This window comes from Chenopodium album, chromosome 6 (assembly GCF_948465745.1).
Source record: "Chenopodium album chromosome 6, dcCheAlbu1.1, whole genome shotgun sequence".
Classification (NCBI taxonomy): domain Eukaryota; kingdom Viridiplantae; phylum Streptophyta; class Magnoliopsida; order Caryophyllales; family Amaranthaceae; genus Chenopodium; species Chenopodium album.
Window position 1 is genome coordinate 21,546,190 of NC_137839.1, and position 23,096 is coordinate 21,569,285.

General features: G+C 37.7%; 2 protein-coding genes across 4 annotated transcripts; one reads left to right on the plus strand and one right to left on the minus strand.

The window, feature by feature from the left end:
* Nucleotides 1-11,695: 11,695 nt before the first annotated feature.
* Nucleotides 11,696-14,988, minus strand: LOC145634727 (uncharacterized). Of its 3 annotated transcripts, none has more exons than XM_081686118.1 (9): nucleotides 14,878-14,988; nucleotides 14,098-14,141; nucleotides 13,220-13,267; nucleotides 13,052-13,099; nucleotides 12,886-12,930; nucleotides 12,734-12,771; nucleotides 12,554-12,651; nucleotides 12,190-12,272; nucleotides 11,696-12,072 (listed from the first exon to the last, which is right to left on the minus strand). In XM_081686118.1, exons 2-9 carry the CDS (start codon nucleotides 14,126-14,128, stop codon nucleotides 11,996-11,998), a joined length of 468 nt encoding a protein of 155 aa, XP_081542244.1. In that variant the 5' UTR covers nucleotides 14,129-14,141; nucleotides 14,878-14,988; the 3' UTR covers nucleotides 11,696-11,995. The 3 variants fall into 3 exon arrangements, with proteins under 3 accessions (XP_081542244.1, XP_081542245.1, XP_081542246.1); XM_081686119.1 differs by having other exon boundaries at nucleotides 14,864-14,953; XM_081686120.1 differs by having other exon boundaries at nucleotides 14,868-14,888.
* Nucleotides 14,989-15,562: 574 nt separating this feature from the next.
* Nucleotides 15,563-22,458, plus strand: LOC145636779 (uncharacterized). Its single transcript, XM_081688329.1, has 7 exons — nucleotides 15,563-15,644; nucleotides 17,635-17,731; nucleotides 17,822-17,858; nucleotides 19,234-21,051; nucleotides 21,232-21,512; nucleotides 21,662-21,871; nucleotides 22,086-22,458. Exons 1-7 carry the CDS (start codon nucleotides 15,563-15,565, stop codon nucleotides 22,456-22,458), a joined length of 2,898 nt encoding a protein of 965 aa, XP_081544455.1.
* The last annotated feature ends 638 nt before the right edge of the window (nucleotides 22,459-23,096 follow it).

Sequence of the window (23,096 nt, forward strand, 5' to 3'; positions counted from 1 at the left end):
TTAATACCAAATCTCCTACTTTGATATTTCTTGTCTTGACCTTCTTATTAAAATGTCTAGCCATACGAGTTTGATATCACTGAGTGTGATGTGGAGCTTCTAGTCGTTTTTCGTCGAGTAGGATCAATTCTTCATATCGTGCCCTAGTCCATTCGACTTCATCAAGTTTACTCTCTAGTGCAATGCGTAAAGATGGTATTTCTAGTTCGACAGGTTGTACGGCATCCATTCCATATACCAAAGAAAATGGTGTATTTCCTGTTGACGTACGGATTGGCGTGCGATAACCCCACAGTGCAAAGTGAAGCTTGTCAGGCCAATCCTTATAATTTTCTGTCATTTTCTCGATGATAGTCTTTAAATTCTTATTAGCTGCCTCGACTGCTCCGTTTGCTTGAGGTCTATAAGGGGACGAATGATGATGTTGGATACCATATTTATGTAGCAATTCTTCACATTCGGCTTGAAAGTGAGTTCCATTGTCACTTATCATTTCATGTGGGACTCCATATCGACAAATGATATTTCTCTCGATAAAGAGTGCTACATATTTTGCAGTGAGTTTAGCATATGATTGCGCTTCAACCCACTTCGTAAAGTAATCAATTGCTACTAGAATAAATTCGTGGCCTCCTGTCCCTGGGGGAGTGATCTTGCCAATTATATCAATTCCCCATGTAGAAAATGGCCATGGTGATGTGTAGGTGTAGAACAAAGATGGAGGAACGTGTTGTAAATTGGCATAAATTTGACATTTAGGACATCTTTTCACGTATTGATGGCAGTCCCTATTCATGGTAGTCCAATAATACTCTTCTCGCATTATTTTCTGGACTAACATTTTGCCATTTACATGAGTTCCACAAATTCCTTCGTGGACCATTCTCATTATTCTTTGTGCATCCACCTTTCCTACACATAGGAGAGCTCGACCTTTAGGTACCCTTTTATGTAGCTCGTTGTCTATGAGTACATATTGAGAAGCCAAAAGTCTCAAGGCTCGTTTTGCTGTTTTGTCAGCATGAGGAGGGTATTCTCCATTGGTAACGTAGTTGAGAATGTCTGTGTACCATGGTTCTTCTTCTCGTTCTTCATCTTCGTCTTGGACTGGGTCGTCGTCTTCTATAGCCTGTATATATGCTGGTTTGTGCCTTTTTTCGATAGTGAGAGGCATTTGCTCGATATCCATGGGAATCCTAACCATTGAGGCTAATCTTGCCAAGGCATCAGCAAATTGGTTTTCTTCTCTAGGTAGATACGTGTATTCTACCTTCTCTAACTGGTCAGTAAGAGTTTCCAGATAAGTTTGGTACGGGGCTAGGCTTTCGCTCCTTACTTTCCACCTTTTAGATATTTGATTGATAATCAGAGAAGAGTCTCCGAATATCCTTAACTTCTTTACTCCCAATGCCAGGGCTGTTTCAAGTCCTACCACACATGCTTCATATTCAGCAGCATTGTTGGTATCGTCGAAATCAAGCTTTATTAAGATTGGGACGTGTTCTTCTTTAGGTGATACTAGTAGCACTCCGACACCACATCCCTTTTGGTTAGAGGCTCCATCGAAATACAAGGTCCAAGTATCATCTTCGGTGACCATCAAATCTTCATCTGGAAATTCATTGTCCTGTATTGGTGTAGAGTCTTCTATTGGAAAGTCTGCCAGAAAGTCTGACACCACGGATCCTTTAATAGCTTTTTGTGTCATGAACCGCACATCGAACTGGGCTAAGTTGACTATCCATCTTGAAATACGTCCATGGAGTGTTGATTTCTTGAACAAGTATTTGAGTGGATCTAATCGGGATACTACGAAAACGGTATGCACCAACATATAGTGTCTCAACTTAGTTGTGGCCCACACGAAAGCGAGGCACAATTTCTCGAGTGGTGTATAGCGTGTTTCGTATTCGAGCATCTTCTTACTTAAGTAATAGATTGCATTCTCTTTGTTTTCTACCTCTTGTGCTAGCATGGCTCCCATTGTCTCTTTGGTAACCGTCAAATATAACCTTAGAGGTATTCTAGGAAGTGCTGGTGCTAATACGGGAGGATTTGCGAGATAGGCTTTGATCCGGTCAAAGGATTTTTGACACTCATCATCCCATATTACTGGTACATTCTTCTTGAGCTTTTTGAAGATTGGTTCACATATCGTTGTCAGTTTTGATATGAACCTACTTATGTATTGCAACCGGCCAATGAATCCTCGAATCTGTTTCTCGGTCTTGGGCGGTGGCATTGACATGATTGCTTTAATCTTGGTTGGATCTATCTCTATTCCTCTAGAGCTTATGACGTATCCCAAGAGCTTGCCCGAGGTGACTCCAAAAGCACATTTTGATGGATTCAACCTCATATTGTATTTTCTTAGCCTTTCGAAAAATTTCCTTAAGGCTACTTGATGGCCTGGACGGTCCTTTGATTTCACAATCATGTCGTCGACATATACTTCAACTTCTTTGTGCATCATGTCATGGAGTAAGGCAGTTGCTGCACGTTGGTAAGTAGCACCTGCGTTTTTCAACCCAAATGGCATTACCGTGTAACAGTAAGTGCCCCATGGTGTGATAAAGGTCGTTTTCTCCATGTCTTCTTCTGCCATGAGAATCTGATTGTACCCTGCATATCCGTCCATGAATAAGAGAAGCGCGTGATTTGCCGTGTTGTCTACCAGAATATCGATGTGTGGCAAAGGGAATTCGTCCTTTGGACTTGCCTTATTTAGATCTCGATAGTCGACACACATCCTTACCCTTCCGTCTTTCTTTGGAACTGGGACGACGTTGGCGACCCATTCGGGGTATTTGGATACCTTGATGAAACCTGCAGTTATTTGTTTTTGAACTTCTTCTTTTATTTTAAGTGCTACGTCGGGTTTCATTCGACGCAGCTTTTGTTTTACAGGTTTCATTCCTGGAATTAATGGTATAGTGTGTTGAGCTATTTCTCTGTTAATGCCTGGCATATCTTCATATGACCAAGGAAATACATCGATAAATTCTTTTAGCAAGTTAATTAAATCGGTTCTTTCTTGTTTATTCAATGTTAGTCCGATTTTAACTTCTCTTTTATGAGTTGAATCATTTGAGATGTCAACTGTTTCAGTCACTTCAATTACCGGTGTTTTCTTTTCAAGTGTTTCCATTGCTTTAATAATTTCTTTATCTTTTTCATCGTTAGCTAAGCAATGTTCGTCATCTTGGGTTAGAGAAGAACACGAGGAGTAAGGAGAATGAGCGATATTATTATACTTTGAGATCATTACATCAAAGAGTGATATGTCCTCAGGGACTGGATCACTAACTATCCTAGGAGAAGAAACAGGAAGGGGAGGCATTATAGCTAAAGACTTAGAAGATTCTAAAGGGAAAGACCCTGACTCAGACTCTGACTCTGACTCTGACGATTCTTCAAACATCGGCCCTTGCCCTGTCGTGATTGATATCTTCCTTCCACTCGGAGTAGTCACCTTGATAGTCTTGCGCCACCCTTGTAGTGATCCTTCAGATGGAGTAATTAGCTTTGAGGGGTCGAAGTTTTCGCTTTGTAGGACCGTTTGAATGAGTGAGGAGTTATCTTCCTCATAAACTGGCTCATTCTTTTCTCACCCAAACAGCAATCCCATGACGTTAAAGTCAAAGCATGGGGGTTCTTTCTCCTTATGGATGGTAGTTGGGATTTCGTCAGTGAAGTAGCAATCCAAGAAAATCTCGAATCCTGGTTGTCGTATGCCATTTACAACAAATGGTTCGGGAAATTCATGGCATGGATAGTCCTCTCCTTCTTTTATAAACTGACCATTAAGCGTAAGAGGGTACTGATCCATTGGAATTGCTTTCTTTTGAATGCGAGCGTCCCTACGTGCTTTCAACTTGTCATGGGCTCTATCGATTTTGCTATCCCCTTCTTCTTTCCTAAGGTCATCCCAGGGAAGTGTCCTTGCTTCTTCAGCATAGTGTTGATAATCATGTTGGAATGGGGGTCGTGGAAAAGAGATGTCCTTTCATCCTCTTGGATTAAGGAGACTTCTTCGTTAAAGCCCCATAGGTCTTCGTCATCTTCGTCGTGCTCCACGTTGATGATTGGATTTTCTATTGATTTGATCCTCATCGGCGAAGCGTCAATAGTGATTGGGATTCCTCCAACTATGGCTTTCACTTGTTGGTGGAGAGATGAAGGGACGACCTTTATATCATGGAGCCAAGGGCGTCCTAACAACAGATTGAATGAGGCTTTGATGTCTACCACTTGAAAAGTAGTAGCATGTTCTATTGCTCCAGCCGTCACATTTAGGGTTATTTTGCCAAGAGCTTGACGACGAGTATTATCGTAAGCTCTTATTCCTTGTGTGGATGGAGTTAAATCCTCATCCCTTATGCCGAGCATCCTCGCAGTCCTAAGTGGGCAGACATTAATAGCCGATCCATTGTCTACAAGAGTCATGAGAACATTCATCCTTTTGCAGACTACCATGAGGTTTAAGGCCTTGTAGTGTTTGTCATCTTCTGGGGGTAAATCTTTGTCAGAGAAGGTTATTAGATTAATCGGACTAGGGAGATCACTCGTGAGGAAGTTAGCTAGTCCCTCAGGAGTGGTGTCAGAATCTATCCCGATTTTATCCAAGGCATTCATCACAGCCAACCTATGTTCTCGAGATGTTGCCAGAAGCTTCCATACATTCATCTCAACTTTTGTCTTCTTGAATTGTTTGACGATGTCATTGTCTTCGATGATAGGTATGGGAACTTGTTGTACAGTAGGCATAGGTTGTGTTGAAACGGGAGGTTGCATTCTCCTGGATCTTGTGAGGACGTCTATTGATGAATCTTCTTCAGCCCAAATGTCGTCTGTGGTGTATGATACAGAAGGTGAAGGTCCTACTATGTCTTTTAGATAGACATCTTCTTCATCACTGTCTCATACTCCATTAACAGTCATGTCCTCTTCTTGTTGAACTTGGACTAATTCCTTTTTATCAATCATTTTCTGCACCAAATCCTTGAATTTGAAGCAGTTTTCTAGGGTGTGCCCTCCTGACTGATGGTACTGACAATAATATCTATCTGTCCTTTTTAATGATTCAAATGGTCTTGGTTCGAGAGGTTTGACCTTGCCACTCTCGGAGAGCATTTCAAACATTTGTGCATACGGGATCCCAATTGGAGTATAAACTTTATTGCTCTTCTTAGGTCTTTCGGTGACTTGTAAGGGAAAATATTTTGCCTCATAAGTCGTTTTTACTGGTGTGAATTCTCTTTTAGGTTCTTCATCATATTTCTTGTGAAGTTCGTTCATAATTTTAAGAGTTTCACGTAACAGTTGCGATGTCTCCCTCATAAACAGTGTGAGCACTCGTATGTCTACCTCATTTGCTGGTTCTGGAAGGTTATCTTTGACATCGAAAAAGATCTCTTCTTCTCCTTCTTCGACATTGGTTGCTTCGACAGGCTTAATGAGAGATGAGGGGTCAACTTCGCTTTCTTCATCGGAGATAGCCAAAGTATGAGCTAGAGGTGCATTGTCAATACTCGGCTTCTTACTGGCAGGGGGCAACGGCAGCTTGTTACTGTCAATTAGGTCTTGGATAGCTTCCTTAAGCTTCCAAAAGCTTTCAGTAGAATGGCCCCTACCTTGTTGATATTTGCAATGTGCGTTGGGGTTCCAGTTAGGCGACCTCTTCTCAACTGGTGGATCTCCAAATGGTCCAATGGGAGTTATAAGACCTTTTGCATTTAATCGATCAAATGCGGTGTCATAACTCATGCCAATATGAGTGAAGTTTCTCCTAAATGGTTTCTTTTGTCCTTGGTTGTTCATGGCGAGAACTTCTCCTAGATTAAAGGTGCTAACATTATTTGAGTGGGCGGTTTTGGAAGAAGAAGGATTGTCGGTCTTCTTTCCTTTCCAGCCACTGTTGGAGCTATTGTTGGCAACTTTAAATTTAGCCAAGTCATCTTTAATATTAATCCCAATATCATAAACAGCCTTAAAAGTATGAAGGTTATTTTGATATTTAAGATGTTTTGAATATTTTTCTTGAAGGTTTTTAATGAACAGTCTCACGGACTCTTTTTCACTTGGTACCTCGATCATTTTGGCCGAGGTTTCTCTCCACTTGTTAAAGAAATCAGTGAAGCCTTCATTCTCTTTCTGTTTGAGGATTTCAAGTTCTCTATGGTCAGTTTCGACTTGAATGTTGCACTTGTACCTATCAACGAAAGCGTTTGCTATGGATTCCCAGGTAGAGGTCTTTTCTTTTTCAAGAGAAAAGAACCATTGTTGGCAAACGGTCTCGAGAGATAGCGAGAACAGAGAAGGGAAGACTTTCTTATCGATACCCTTGATACTCATTATTGTTTCAAATGCTCTTAAGTGGAAGTAAGGGTTGTCGATTGCTCTAAATTTTGGGATGTCGTTGGCACTGAACTTCTGTGGAAGAAGATCTTTATCCACCGAGACCCCTTGGGATGTGAGTTCTTGAAACTTGTAGTCGCTGGACAACTTGCTTAGGCTCTCTTGCATGAGGTCCATTTGTTGTTGCTTCACGGGATCGTCGATCTTGAGTGCGAGAAGCTTCAGTGTCTCAGTTACAGTAGCCAGTTGGTTCTTGAGATCATTAACTTCTTCTTGAGTTGCCATTATGATTCTTGCTTTCCTCTTGAGGGCTATAGGTTTGTCGAAAAGTTGGACTTGTACGAAGAGGTTATCTTTGATTAATCGTCCTTCCTTTCTTGACCACGCGCTGTAAATTTAGCCAATTTGTGTTTTAATTACTTGACTCGAATCAATTTGACTTTATGGTTTTTATGTTTTGTAAAAAAAAAAAAGTATGCATATTTTTAGGGAGCAATAATGTACATATATTTAGGGAACTAAGTATTATTATTTATTGGAGGATTAATATCCGACTTACCCCCCTAAAAAAATGACGAAAAAACGCGCGCACACAAGACTCTCTTAATCATGGTCAAGACATGTGTATTGGTGTGTGTTATTGAGTGTAAGTGACATGTTTGGACTCTTGTGTAAGACCATGGGACTTAGTGCCTAAACTCGAACATTAATTTAATTAAGCATCATTGTCGGCAAAATTAACCGAATTAAACAGGAAACTGACTAATTAAACATTAGGTGATGACTCGACAAATAATCCGAACTGTCGGCCAAGCGACAGGACTGGCGTCACAATACATTGATTGGCGCCAGACATTTTAGTAAATGTCTGGCGCTACACACCATACAGTGGCGCTAAAGCTCAGACTTTGGCACCAACATTAGAGCTTTGGTCTGGGACTGTTTTCGGTATTATTAGTCAACTGGGGTATGCCTAAAGTCGTACTAGGTCAATTCCGATTAAAAAAAAAGAAAAAACTTTATTGACTCAAATTAATTAATTAATTAATTAATTAGGCAAAGTTCTTTAAGTCATTAATTTTAATCTCAGCACAAATCAACAAACGGTTAAGAGGAGCATAGAATATATATGCACAACAAATAATGCACAATTAGTCAAGTAGGCACAATATGATGCAATGAGTTCGCAACCTAACCATGGCTCTAGTTCTCTAAAGTTCGGGATATGGTTTAGTCAAATAGGGTCCATGGTTAATTGTCCAGATACACCGCGTAGAAGCCTAACCGTGAAGGGTTAACGCGTGTGGATAGGACACCGCGAGTTTTTAGAAAAAACTCACTTCCATGGTTTGGTGAATTCAACCTCTCAGATGTACCCTTTGTTGCCAGGAGCGTTCAATCGGGTAGATAGAGCATGAATTCCCAGAGGGTTATTTCCATATGTAGAACACATATGGGTTTCAGAAAAGTGAGAAAAAATTCAATCAGGAAGCAGGATCGAGCAAACAATACGAAAAACCGGTCGAAATTAGAACGCATATTTCTGGCTCGGTATTGGGGGAAATTGGCGCCAGCAAACAGAGACTGGCGCCAACTTTTAACTATAGCGCCTGGCGCCAATACTGGCGTCTGGCGCTACGGCTAAAAGTTTGGCGCCAAGCTCTGGCCCCTGACGCTACTTCCCACATGCCTCAGCAGCTTTCTGTGCTCAATAAAATCATCCAGTTTCGCGCGGTGTTATTTCAGTCCTAGTTGTGAAAGACATTTCTCAAATTTCCTACGTGTAAAATCCTTATGTTTTTGACTCATTACGGATGGTCTTTCCAATGAGAACCTTTTTATGCATATGACACAATGTTAATCAAAATTACGAACATGAAATACTAAGAACTTTTCGAGTCTCATCCATTCATTCTAAATCATTGCCGAAACAAATTCAGGAATTAAAATAGAAATCCTCCCCAATGGAGTCGCCAAAAACTGTAGGGAATAGTTTCAAGCCTTTAAAATCCCACTAGCTTGAACCCAACTGTGATCAAACACTAAAGTATGGTGGCGTCCAAAAGGGAGAAAGATAGAGCAAAAGAGTCGCCAACAAGTTTTTAAGGAACTTGTAAACCGTTCATAGGATGAAGGTTACACCCCTTAACGATCCAAGAGATCGTCAACTCCATAAGTTCATAAACCAAAATAGGGTTCGGGGATGATGGTACAAATCCAACCTAAAAGAGATTGAACCTGCCCTAATAATAGGCCTCTACTTTATTCTGCTCGTATTCATGTGCGCTTTCTGACTAACATACAATCAATAGGATTAACCCTAAACTCGTTTAATCTATGTTGGTTGAATTTAATGCACAAATAAACTATTATTGGCGATCACTTGAATTATAATCACAATTAACCTAACAAGATTATTAATTATCTTATTAAGCGTGATTGCAAGTACCAATTCCCTTTAAACATGCATAAAAAGGTGATCAAGCAATAACAATAAATATAATATATCAAGCAACAATAATAATCATAATCAACATCATGAATAATAATAATCATCATAATTAATAATAATCATAATCATGTTAAAGCATAGCAAGATCCTAGGCATGATACTAATAAGATTAATAACAAACCCTAGCATGTCACTAAGCATTAAAAATCAAATCTTTAACCCTAACATGATACTAACATGAATAAATATTAGAAAGAACATAGGAGGCATCATACTTTTAATCATACTTAATATTAAAGTTACCCTAGACATGATACTAGGAATCAAAATAACAATCTAAGCATGATTTCTACATCATAGTATCAATTAAACCATTAAAGTACTTACTTGGATGCCTCGTACCTCTTTCTAATAACAAAATACACACATTAGTAACTTCAAGGAAAATAATAATCAAAGCAATTAAATTAAATAATTGAAAGAGATTTGGGACCAAACCCTCAGAAATTAAAACCTTTCACGTCTAGGGCGAAGACAACTTCGAATATGGCTAGGTGTTTCAAGATCTTGTGAATGCGGAATTTTGTATGAGAAAGCAAGAAAGAATTTATTCTAAAGAATGAATGTTAATGAAAATTGATGAATGAAAGAGATGAATGAAAGAAATTAGATGAATGCTAATTGATGATTGATTTGTGAATGAGGAGAGTTGATGATAGAAGAAGAGAATTGATGATTCTTGACGAATCTTGATGATTGAAAACGGAGTTTTAGATACGATATTTATAGAGAATATCATCCAAAAAAGATAATTTAACAAAACAGAGTATGAAGATCGAAAAACAACCTTGGCGCTAGCCCTGGCTAGTTGGCGCCAGCACCAGTGGCTAGCGCCTGGCGCCAATCCTGGTTCCAGGCGCCAAGGCCTGGGGTTGGACGCCAAACTGACTTTTAACGCGTTTTCGAAAATCTGATAAATTTCCCGTACTGGAAGATAAAATAATATAATTCCAACCGAAAATGCTATTCCTGAAGAGTCCTAATTGAATTAGGAATGATAAAGAACCTTCTAGAATGTTCTAGAAGACTAAAATCATTCCTAATTTCATTAGGAATGATAAATTATATTAGTCCCTCCCCTAGATCATTAGGCCGTACATAAAGCTCAAATCGGGCCCAGTTTAGTAAATTGGCCATAACTTCCTCAATATTCATCGGAATTGGGCTTATAATATATCGTTGGAAAGGTCTTTGCAAGCCCCATCCAACTACACCATTATTGGACCCATATCATGGACAAACCAAACTGTATTGGCTGTTTTCTTTAAAATAAAGTTTTCAAAAACAGGGAGAAGAGAAAAGAAAATAAAACTTTCCGCAACACTAGACCTTTCCACACTACGTTTCATTCGATTATGATTCGACATGAAAGGCACTCATCACCGGGTTTGGTTTTGGGGAGACACAAATGGGTGTCTACACAAACTTTTCATACCATTACTTAGGAGCTTGCTTAAGACCATACAAGACTTTCTAAGCTTACACACCTTGTGTTCTTGCCCTTTCACCACAAAACCTTCCGGTTGAGACATATATATTTCGTCCCCAAGGTCCCCATTAAGGAAAGCCGTTTTGACATCCATTTGGTGAACAACTAAGTCATGAATAGACGCTAGTGCTATGAGTGTTCATGGTGGCAATCTTAGTCACGGGTGAGTAGGTGTCAAAGAAATATATACCTTCCTTTTGGGTGAAACCTCTAATCACAAGTCTAGCTTTGAACTTATCTATGGTCCCATCCGGTCTAAGTTTCTTCTTGAAAATCCACTTACTACCTATAGGTTTAGTCCCGGATCCATTTCTTCTCTTTCTCACAACAACATACAAATGAGTCATTAGGACAGTACAATTTATAATGGACAAGAGGAGATTTAAATATGTGACCTATTGTACAAGCTCGTTTTGTCCCCATTTAAATGACATTATAGTTTCAAGCAAGAATTGAAATCATTACAAGCGCTATGTGCGCAATGATTTGGTTCAAGGCCTCATAACTTTTTACCTACAAATCTTTTGTAGCTGATTCAACTTTAATTACATGGTTCCTTGTTTCGAGAGCTTCAACTTGATATATTACACGTCCAATTATGTTGGGAAATGTATGAGACTAACATTTGAATTGCATGTGGCCCTACTAAGGCGTTAGCCTCAATATGGGGCTTATTTTTAGAGGAAGTATTGAGATTTTAAGGCTTCCACAACCCACCTCTCCCCACCTCTCCCCTTATACTACCTCCGTTATATATAATAGCAACAATTGGACGTAAAGTGTGAGTGAGAGATGTCCAATCGTTGCACTAAATATAATCGGAGGTAGTAGTAATTTTGAACCCCAAGACCTCCCCCCGGTAGTTGTAGCAACTTTGAACCCAACTTTAAATGATCGAAAGGTGTACAAGAGAGAGCTTTCCTTTTAGAGAAATAAAGTACTCCGTAGATATTAGGTGGCTTTAGATAGAGAAGACCTTGAACCTATCTATATAAATTTACAAAGAGAGAGCTTTCCTTTTAGAGAAATAAAGTAGATAATAGGCGGCTTTAGATAGAGAATAGCTTGAACCTATTTATATAAATTTCATCCTTTTGCAAACAAAGTTGTAATAAAGGCACATGAATAAAGTATTATCTTATTTTCGGTTTATTTCTTATTTAAGTGTACTGATTATGTTTTTTTTTTTTTTTTTTTTTTTTTTTTGCTCATTTCTCTGTGGATTGTTTTGTGGTGAATGATAGTGGTGAGGAGAGATCTGCAATTTTCTGGCTATAGTAGTGATGAAAAGAGAGAAATTGGCAACGGAAAAGGAGATAAAAAGTTGGTCAAAGCAGTTGACATAATTAGCTACATTGATAAAAATAAGTACAAAGTTGGTCAAAGCAGTTGACATAATTATCTACATTGATAAAAATAAGTAGCATATCCATCTTTATGATAATCCTGTTGCTTAACATAACATAACATAACATAACATAGGATAAGATAAGAGGAACACATTCATCAACACCACAGATATCCTAGTTTGTAGTAATACTATTACACCCATATTGGTTTGGGTAACTCCTCATACAAGAGGTCATCACCATCACCAGCACCAGCGAGGTTCACAACATTCATGGAAAACACGCCACTTAATCTTCGTGGTACACACATTCATGGAAAACACGCCACTTAATATTCGGGGTCACTGTGTATACGGAATCCAGATCTGAGAACATTGAAAACACAATAAGTAACATTACCACATGCACACTAAAATGTATACTACACTTGCTACACTTTCCATGGAGATAGATAGTAAAGGCAAAAGGACTATTGAACTGACCAGACAGCCTTTCAGCTTCATCTGGTGTGAGCTTTGCATAGAAGTTCAACGAGTTATATTGTGGACTCATCTTGAACTCAGGGCTGCAACAAGATTTCAACCCACACACACACACACACATATTTTAGGATAAAATAAATATATTTTAGGATAAAATTGTTTAGCTTTTTTATTTTCAAAAAAACTTATCATGCTTCACACACACACACACACACACACACGTGTATATATATATATATATATATATATATATATATATATATATATATATATATATATATATATATATATATATATATATATATATATATATATATATATATATATAAGAGTATACAGACGATTATTAAAAGGACGGATATACCAGCCAGCATTTCTCATGATTTGACGGAACAAAATCATCATATCTTCACCAGATCCACGATGCTTTCTGACGTCTTCCAACTCCACAAGGACAACGTACTGTAGTTTAAAAAGTATTGAGTGTCATTCCCTTTTATCATATAAACAATAACTGAAAGAAGATGAGTGCAAAAAAAAAAACCTCTTGTCCAAGAAGCTCAAGATATTCTTCATATTTTTCTGTCCAAAAAAAATAATATAAAAATCAAAAACCAGATTATGAACAATTATGATAGGTACATTTATGCAAAGGAAATGGATGTACTATAATGAACATAATAAAGTAAGACTTGCCATCTTCGGAGTCAGAAGATATCTCCAGCTTTGCCTTCTTAGGCGCTGAAACCAATCACATCAAAAAGTCAAGCTATGAAAAATGCAGTAATGTAATAACCATGATAGGAACATTTATGTAAGGAAAATGGTTGTACTATAATGAACATAACAAAGTAAGACTTGCCATCTTCGGGAACAGGAGCTATCTCCTTCAGCTTCGTCTTCTTAGGCGCTGAAACCAAGCAAACACATCAAAAAGTCGAGCTATTAATAATGCAGTATTAACCATGATAGGAACATTTATGTAAAGGAAATGGTTGTACTATAATGAACATAACAAAGTAAGACTTGCCATCTTCGGGGTCAGGAGCTATCTCCTCCAGCTTCACCTTCTTAGCCGCTGAAACCAATCATATCAAAAAGTCAAGCTATGTAAAATGCAGTAATAACCATGATAGGGATATTAATGTAATTGAAATGATTGTACTGTATTGAACATAGCAAAGTAAGACTTGCCACCTTGGGGGTTATCAAAAAGTCAAGCTAGGTGTATACTTATATAGTTTGACCTTGAGTTACAAAGTTAGACAAATACTCATCAAACAAACAACCACTAAATTTTTAGGTTAAAGAGATATTACATAAATCCATGGGTTGAGGAGAGATAAAAAAAAAAATCTTTGGGTAGAACAAATAAATATAGTTGCATCTTAATAAGCCTTAAACAATTTGTAAACAATAAAGAAACATTAAATTTCAGTAATGTCTTTAGGGTTGATCATGTCCTAAGCCATTTAGGGCTTATTCACGATAGGAGTTGTCTCTCATTGTCAAATATTTTGAGCATTCCAAATAGCCAATAGCATTATCAACTCTATGAGACTCCTCCTCGCTTAAATTGAACATCACATGCTACAAACAGGAAAATAAATCAGGCACTTTTCAACACCACAAATTCTCCCTAAACCAGCTGAAATCCCAGAATCAAAAGTCATACTTGACATATCAATTAAGCAAGAACATGAAGCCAAGTCCAAATATCCAATACTCAAATGCGTACAATTTCATCCCGGATAAAAAAATTATTCTAATTTTTTGCAGGCTTTGAATGTTATAGTTATGGCACAAGTATAACTAGTAGCAAGGCATAGGCAATCCATACAATAAATTTTTCCAACTAAAAACAAAAGCAAAATTAAGATAAAAAAAAAATTAGATTAGAATACATACGAGGAGCATCTTTGACGTCAGGAGAACGCATTTCTTAATGTCAACTGAACAGAAAGAACAAATGTCAAAGGTCAAATATTATATTTATATAGATGAAAATACTGTGAATCAAATGACATAAAAACAATTGATCAAGCCAAATGAACCATCAATGCAGCATGTACGAATTAATCTATTAACTAATTGGAAATAGAGGTGGTTATCGGGCGGGTCAGGTGAGGGTCGGATCAAATGCGGGTGCGGGTCATTGATGGGCCATGAAAGGTTTATTGGCTACAAATTACAATTATACCAACGGTAGATACTTCACATTGTCAGCAAACTATGAGTCTACACAACACAACAAGAAAATACCACCATTTTATCTGAATGAATGAATTATTCCGCCATTCATCACTAACATCATCCAACTATACTTTTGCATGAATTTATTGATTTCTAACCAAAATTTTACAAAAATTAATAAATTCACCAACCAATTCCTAATTAAATTTTGTATCGCAACTTTACTAGATAGTTATCAAGCCCCAGCAGCTAACACAACATCAGCAGAATCAAAATCCAATCAAAACAAATTATATCAAACAAAACCCAAATTTCAAAACTCAACCATATCAACAAATTGTTTATTATTATCTTGACATTAGAAGAAAACCCTAACCTCGAAGATGAACATAAAAAAGGGATGCGAACTAGAGAAGAGAAGAGAAACCCTAGAATGATAGATAAATAATCTAGTAACAAAGTAGAGAAGAGAAGACCTTACTTACTCAATCTTACCTGTAATATGGGCGGCGCGGCGGTGGAGAACGCGTTGGCACTCAACCGGATCTCAATTCTCAATTCTCAATTCAGGAGTTTCTGGAAGAAAGAGGAACGATATGATATGAATATATACAACTTTTATAAAGAACATGTTTGAGGTTTGGACCAAAACTCAACTATATGTATAAAGCGATTAAAGCCCAATCCAAACCCAAACTCATACCCAATTGGATGACTATTTAGTAAAAACTTTAGGAAGAATTAGCCTTATTACCACAAACTTTGCTCTGAAGCAACACAAATTTTGAACTGTAAATTTGTTTATATATTTGTTTAGCCTTAATATACATTTTAAAATTATGACTTAGTTATCTTATTATTAAATTTGTTATTCATAATCATTTGATACATTAATATTTTTTATTTAGAAAATAACACAAATTATTACATAGCATGATGGTAAAACACATAACTCTTGAATTAAATGTTGCGTGTTCAAATCTCATAGGGAAAATGTTTATTATAAGTATATGACATGCATGCAATAATAACAAATGAAAATTTTATTATGAACGCTTTTTAATATATAAATATAGATAAGTATAGATAGGAGGAAGTAATAAATTGGAATTCAAAAAAGAAAAAGTGATTTTCACCTAATTAAGAAGCACATACACCTCTCCATTCTCCAAGGTCTAACATGGCGTATGTCTGTATCCCGATAAACCTTGGACGCACGTACCACATTGATACAATAATAGACTTTGCTCATTGCGTCACTGGTATAATCCATAAACCTAGTGTGGCAGGGCGAGTTTTATCTTTCACATTCCATCTTTATCCCAACAATGAATCTAAATTTCATCCACATCCCCGCCCCACTCGATCAACATAAATATATCATATTTACATTTAGGAAAATTTGCGAGAAAGGACCTTTTATAGTGACATGTTTGTGAGAAATGACCTTTTATAAAAATTGTTGTGAAATAGGACCTTGATCCAAAAATTTTTTGTGAAGAAGGACCTTTGCTCGGAAAGTGGCCGTTGACTGCCACTTTCTGGCGTTGACCACCAGCCCACCACCGCCGGCAGTCGGAAAACACCCCCCACGGTCGCCGGAAAGTTAAAAAATTAAATGAAAAATAAAAAATTTAAAACATTAATTAAAAAATAAAAAAAAATTTTAAAAATCTGAAAATTTTAAAAAAAATATGAAAAAATAAAAAAAAAATCTGATAATATAACAAAATAATCTAAAAAATTAAAGAAAAATATTTGAAAAATTAAAAAAAAATTTAAAAATAAAAAAAATCTGAAAAAATAAAAAAAAATCTGAAAAATTAAAAAAAAAAAAACTGAAAAAATAAAAAAAAATCTGAAAAATTAAAAAAAAAATCTGAAAAAAATAGAAAAATAAAAAATAATAATAAATCTGAAAATAAAAAAAAAAAAACCCAAAACCACCCCACGAACCACCCTCCCTTAACCCACGGCTGGCGCCAACACCCACTTCCCGGCGCCGGAGAATAAATTTTTTAGATTTTCTTTTTTAATTTTTAGATTTTTTTTTTATTTTTCAGAATTTATTTTTATTTTCAGATTTTTTTTTAACTTTTTTGGATTTTTTAAATTTTTTAGATTTTTTTTAATTTTTCAGATTTTTTAAAATTTCAATTTTTTTTTTTAACTTTTCAATTTATTTTTTCAGATTTTTTTTTTTCAGATTTTTAAAAAAAAATTCTGATTTTTTTTTAATTTTTTTTATTAATTTTTAAATTTTTTTTTAACTTTCCGGTGACCATGGGGGGTGTTTTCCGACTGCCGGCGGGGGTGGGCTGGTGGTCAACGCCTGAAAGTGGAAGTTAACGGCCACTTTCCGAGCAAAGGTCCTTCTTCACAAAAAAATTTTGGATCAAGGTCCTATTTCACAACAATTTTTAAAAAAGGTCCTTTCTCACAAACATGTCACTATAAAAGGTCCTTTCTCGCAAATTTTCCCTACTTTTACTGTATTTTCTATTGACTTGTTGCAATATCCTTTACTTTTTATACGACATTTTTTGTACTCATTGTACTAATAGCTGTTTTTTTTATAACTTACTGCCTATTCGGCATTGGCGTGGTTTTCTATTTTTTGTTATTAAAAATCTTGTAAAATATATCAAATAAAGAATAAAAAATTACTTAAACCTATTTAAACCATTATAATTTTGATAACTAACAACTGAACGGTCCAAACAATTTTTTCTCGTTTCCTCTTTTTGGTCCTTTGTCTTAAAGAAATTGATAAAAAAAAAAAAGATGATGTGACAAACGAGCCCTAAAGGTTTTCATTTTTTGTTGTTGGCTAATGAATTAAAAGTTATACCTCTTGTGCATGGTGTCTGTTGCTAGCACAAACTTAGAAAATATAAGTCGAATTCCATTGAGAGATAATATCTACCAAGCTTGAAGAGCTTGTTTTAAGCCATAAATGGCTTTCTTCAATTTGCAAACATAAGAAGGAAATTTAGGATCAACGAACCCGGGTGGTTGTGCTACATACACTTCTTCTTGTAGTGTACCTAGTAAGAATGCATCATTGATGTCGTAACAAAGTGACAATTGTTGAGATACTGCAAGGGTAAGAAGAGTGTGAATGGTAGTCGGTCTTACACCCGGGCTAAAGGTCTCCGTATAGTCAATACCAGGACGTTATTGAAAACCTCTGTCTATTAATTGAGCCTTGTTGAAAACATGAGTTAAAAGGTGTTAATGATATTATTGCAGAGACTGGCTTGTTGGGGGCAAAACCTGCAGATTTTCCAATGGAGCAGAATCACAAGTTAGCTTTGGCAGAAGGGAAAGATTTTTTAGATGGTGAAAAGTATAGATGGTTGATTGGTGGATTGATATAATTAGCAGTTACTAGGCCGGATTTGGCTTATTCGGTACATATTTTGTCACAATTATGCAGTCACCGAAGGAAGAGCATTGGGAGGCGTCTTGACAAGGTTTAACTACTAATAACATACTTCTAGAAACTACATTTATCATCTCATCTAGAAGCAACCTCCCCCATATCAAGCATCCTCCCCAAGCAACCTCCCCCATATCGGCAAAGCAAAAATTCAACCTTGCATTAATTCTAGTAGTTGTAATAGTAGATGAATTAAGGCTATAAATAGCCATTGATGTAAACCGTGAATGCTCAAGCCTTTGATAAGAAATACAATTAAACACTTTGAGTGTTCTTAGGTAGAGTGTTATCTCCCTAACCCTTGGTGGTGTCACTGTATCCAAGGCTCCCTCTCAATTGTTCCTAGTGGTGTTTGTGTATCTAGGAATAAGTAGAGCTGTATCGTCGGAGTAGCCGCCCGACGTGGTGAATTGGCTAATTCTATCCGACCCCTACCTAGTACGGTGTCAAATTGGTACCAGAGCCAAGGTTTTGATTACCTTTCACCCTTTTCTACCGACCTCCATTGAAGCCGTATTGTTGCCGAGACCAACGTTGTGTCCATACCCATGGTCGTAGTTTTTAATTAACAAAATACCAATTAAAAACCACCCAAACCAACCACCATTATCCTGCCACCGACCACCGCAAATAACCCACCATCCTCCACCCATCTCTGCCTCACCATATATCAAAAAAAAAAAAAAAAAAAAACATACCTAGCTGTAAGTCCACCGCATCACCACCATATCAACCATAACACCAAAATAACCTTGAAGCCTGATGCTTATTGATTAAATTGCTTCAATTCGCCTCTATTCTTGCCTTGTTGAGTTCTTGGTATGCTCTGTATCACTTTCTCTCTCTTAAAATCCTTCAACTCCTACCGTATAAATTCTCCAGTTAATGGTTTATTTGATAAATTAAAGGGTTGACTTCTTTGGTCTTAGTGGGCATTAATACTTGTACTACACTATATTTGCTATAAAAAAAAAAGGAGGGGACGTGTGTAGTTGTACTCCTGTACAATAGCAAGTTAGCAGCCCACTGTTAGCACCTATTACTTTATTAGTACTTGTACTATTAAGTCTAAAAAAAAAAAAAAAAAGGAGAAGAGCCGTGTGTACAGCAGAAAAGGTGTAAGGATTTTCCTACCTTAATCTTTTCACTTTTCACTTATTACTTAATGTTACTATTGCATTAGATACTTAAACTTGTATTTATAATTATGGCTTGTTGTCTATTTATATATTAAAAAAAAAAAAGGAAAAAAAAAGTGAGATTAAAAAAATAGTGAGATTAAAAAAAAAATTAAAAAAAAAAAGTGAGAGTACATATCTAAGGTTTCATTTCAGCTTAACAAGATGCCGCCAAGAACACGTCGCGGAGGAAATCATCAACGTCCTATTTATGACACTATTATACTGTAGCTGATATGCAACGAGAGATACAAAGACTTCAACAACGTCTTGCCCGTTACGAAGCTGCAACTAACCCTTCCCAGTTCCCACCGATCAGAAGAAGAGCACTCTGATGGTGCAGACGAAGATTTTAATCCCTTTCACCAACCCGAGGGTGAATCATCAAGTGGAGAGACTTCTTATACCCGGCGAAATCGTCATCGACACCAACAAAAAGAGTTTGGAATCAAAGTTGAGATTCCAGATTTTGAAGGAGGTGTTCATCCCGATGAGTTCATCGATTGGCTCCACACAGTGGAACGTGTCTTTGACTTTAAAGACATTCCGGATGATCGCAAGGTCAAGTTAGTTGCCATCAAATTCAAGAAACATGCATCCATTTGGTGGGAAAATTTGAGGCGACAACGTGAACGAGAAGGTCGTAACAAGATTCGCACATGGGATAAAATGAAACGCGAACTTAAGCGTAAATTTTTACCCAGTCAGTATCGTCAAGATATGTTTCTTAAGTTTCATCACCTGGAACAAGGAAACAAATCGGTGGCCGAGTATGTTGCAGAATTTGAAGAGTTATCAATGAAGTGTGACAATACTGAGCCGGAAGAACAAACCATTGCAAGGTTTTTAACGGGCTTAGATCTGAAAGTTTCTAAAGTCGTACAACTCCAACAATATTGGTCATTCAATGACGTCACCAAGCTTGCTTTGAAGGTTGAAGGCAAACAAGCAAAGGAGAAGACGAGTTTCAAGTTTGTCGCTAAGGAGGCTTACCGTGGAAATACTCCCATCAAGTTTCCACCAAAGGCCAACCCTAGCACAACAACAAAGAAGTTCGAAAGTTCAACCCCAACAAGAAAATTTCCGAGACAAAGTAACAATCCTACTCCCAGAAGATGTTTTAAATGTCAAGGAATTGGACACATTGCCTCGGAATGTCCAAACTCAAGGATAATCTCTCTTGTTGAGGGGGAATTGTTAGAAGAAGAAAACGTTGAAGATAACCATGAGGATGACGAGGATCAAGAGATCTTGCATGCTGACGAGGGTGAATCGTTAGTTGTACGTCGTCTCCTTAATGCGGCTTCAATCAAAGAAGATGAGTGGCTACGCAACAATATCTTCCACACCAGATGTACATCTCATGGAAAGATATGTGATGTCATCATTGATAGTGGCAGTTGTGAGAATGTAATGGCTACCATGGTCGAAAAATTGAAGTTGCCTACGAAGGATCACCCTCATCCTTACAAGCTCACATGGTTGAAGAACGGGAATGATGTCAAGGTGTCTAAAAGATGTCTCGTTGATTTCTCGATCGGGAAGAAATACCAAGGAAAGGTATGGTGTGATGTCATTCCTATGGACGCTTGTCATCTGCTTCTGGGTCGCCCATGGCAGTATGATCGTCGTGCAAATCATGATGGCTTTAAGAATACATATTCCTTTGAAAAGGATGGTGTTAAAATTGTTTTAGCACCATTAAAGAGGGAATTGTTGGCAAAGCCTAGCCCAGAGAAGAACTTCATCGTGTCAGAATCAATGTTTACCACGACGCTTGAAGAATCAACAATTGGTTATGTTCTAGTCATGCTCGAGGAAAACAAGGAAGATCAAGGAATATCGGTAGAGATCCAGCCTCTACTCCATGAATTCAACGACATTGTGCCTGAAGAAATCCCTGACGGCTTACCTCCAATGAGAGACATACAGCATTGCATTGACTTTGCTCCTGGCGCTGTTATCCCAAACAAGGCTGCTTATCGAATGAGCCCGAAAGAGCATGAAGAGCTTCAACGACAAGTTACTGATCTCATGCAAAAGGGATTGGTACGTGAAAGTGTGAGTCCGTGCTCGGTGCCAGCGCTTCTTGTTCCTAAGAAAGACGGATCATGGCGTATGTGCATTAATAGTCGTGCAGTTAATCGGATCACTATCAAGTATCGATTTCCCATCCCACGCCTTGATGATCTACTTGATTAATTACACGATGCTGTTGTATTTTCAAAGATTGATCTGCGAATTGGATATCATAAAATTCGAATGCGACCTGGAGATGAATGGAAGACTGCTTTTAAGACTAGAGATGGATTGTATGAGTGGATGGTCATGCCGTTCGGTCTTTCCAATGCTCCAAGCACCTTTATTCGGTTAATGAATAAGGTATTCCGCCCTTTCATTGGCAAATTTGTAGTCGTTTACTTTGATGACATCCTTATATACAGTCAAAATTCTGAAGATCATATGGAGCACTTGCAACAAATCTTTCAAATTCTTCGTGAACAAAAATTGTATGCCAATCTGAAGAAATGTCACTTTCTCACCAACAAAGTGGTATTTCTTGGATATTTTGTTTCTAGCAACGGAATCGAGATGGATCCTAGCAAAGTCGAAGCCATCAATACCTGGCCGATCCTCAATCAATACATGATGTTCGCAGTTTTCATGGTCTAGCATCATTCTACCACCGATTTATCAAGAATTTCAGCACTATTGCCGCCCCGCTCACTGAAGTATTGAAAAGGGAGAAGTTTGAGTGGACCCAAGCTGCTCAACTAAGTTTTGAGAAATTGAAGATCATGATCACTCATGCACCAATCCTTGCCTTACCAGATTTTGATAAGCTGTTTGAAGTAGATTGTGATGCCTCGTGAGTCGGGAGTAGGCATAGGTGCAGTACTCAGCCAAGAAGGAAAACCGATTGCCTTCTTTAGTGAGAAACTTAATGAATCAAGGCACAAGTACTCAACATACGAAAAAGAATTCTATGCAATAGTACGAGCCTTAGATCATTGGAGCCACTATCTTTTGGCTAAGGAGTTCGTTCTTTACTCTGATCACGAGTCACTGAAGCATTTTCACAGTCAACAAAAACTCCAACAACTCCATGCGAGATGGAGTGAATTCTTATCTCCTTTTCACTTCGTACTCAAGCACAAATCCGAGAAACAAAACAAGGTCGCTGATGCTTTAAGTAGAAGACATGCTTTACTTTCACACTCCAAGTCAAGGTCATTGGTTTCGAGGTCCTCAAGGATTTATATGAAGATGATGAAGACCTTGGCGAAATTTGGAAGAAATGCGCAGAAGGCCCTCACCGCCAATTTCATCGACAAGAAGGATACTTGTTCAAGGGAAATCAATTTTGCTTGCCTAGATGTTCACTACGCGAGATGGTACTACATGATTGTCATGCTGGTGGTCTTGCTGACCATTTTGGTTGAGACAAGACATTAGGCATTGTTTCAGAAAGCTTCTATTGGCCACGCATGATTCGTGACATTGATCTGTATGTCAAACGATGTCGAGCATGTCATATTGCCAAAGCACGTGGTCAAAATACAGGTCTTTACACGCCATTGTCAGTGCCTGATGCTCCATGGGAAGATGTCAGTATGGATTTTGTTGTTGGGTTACCTCGTACTCAATGCAACAAAGATTCCATCATGGTTGTTGTTGATCGATTCTCGAAAATGGCTCACTTTGTTTTATGAAATAAGACTAACGATGCCACGCAGGTAGCTGGTCTTTATTTTCGAGAAATCATCCGTCTTCACGGAATTCCAAAAACCATCACTTCTGATCGAGATGTCAAATTTATGAGCCACTTCTGGCGAACCCTATGGCGCAAGTTAGGAACACAACTGCAGTTTAGCTCAGCCGCACATCCCCAAACAGACGGACAAACAGAAGTCGTTAATAGGACTCTTGGGAACATGCTGAGAAGTCTTGTGAGCAAGAATCTGCAACAGTGGGATACATTGCTAGCTCAAGCCAAGTTTGCCTACAATTGTTCACCTAGTCAAACCACTGGTGAAAGTCCATTCAAGATCGTCTATGGTAAGAATCCAACTACACCAGTTGACCTTGTACCA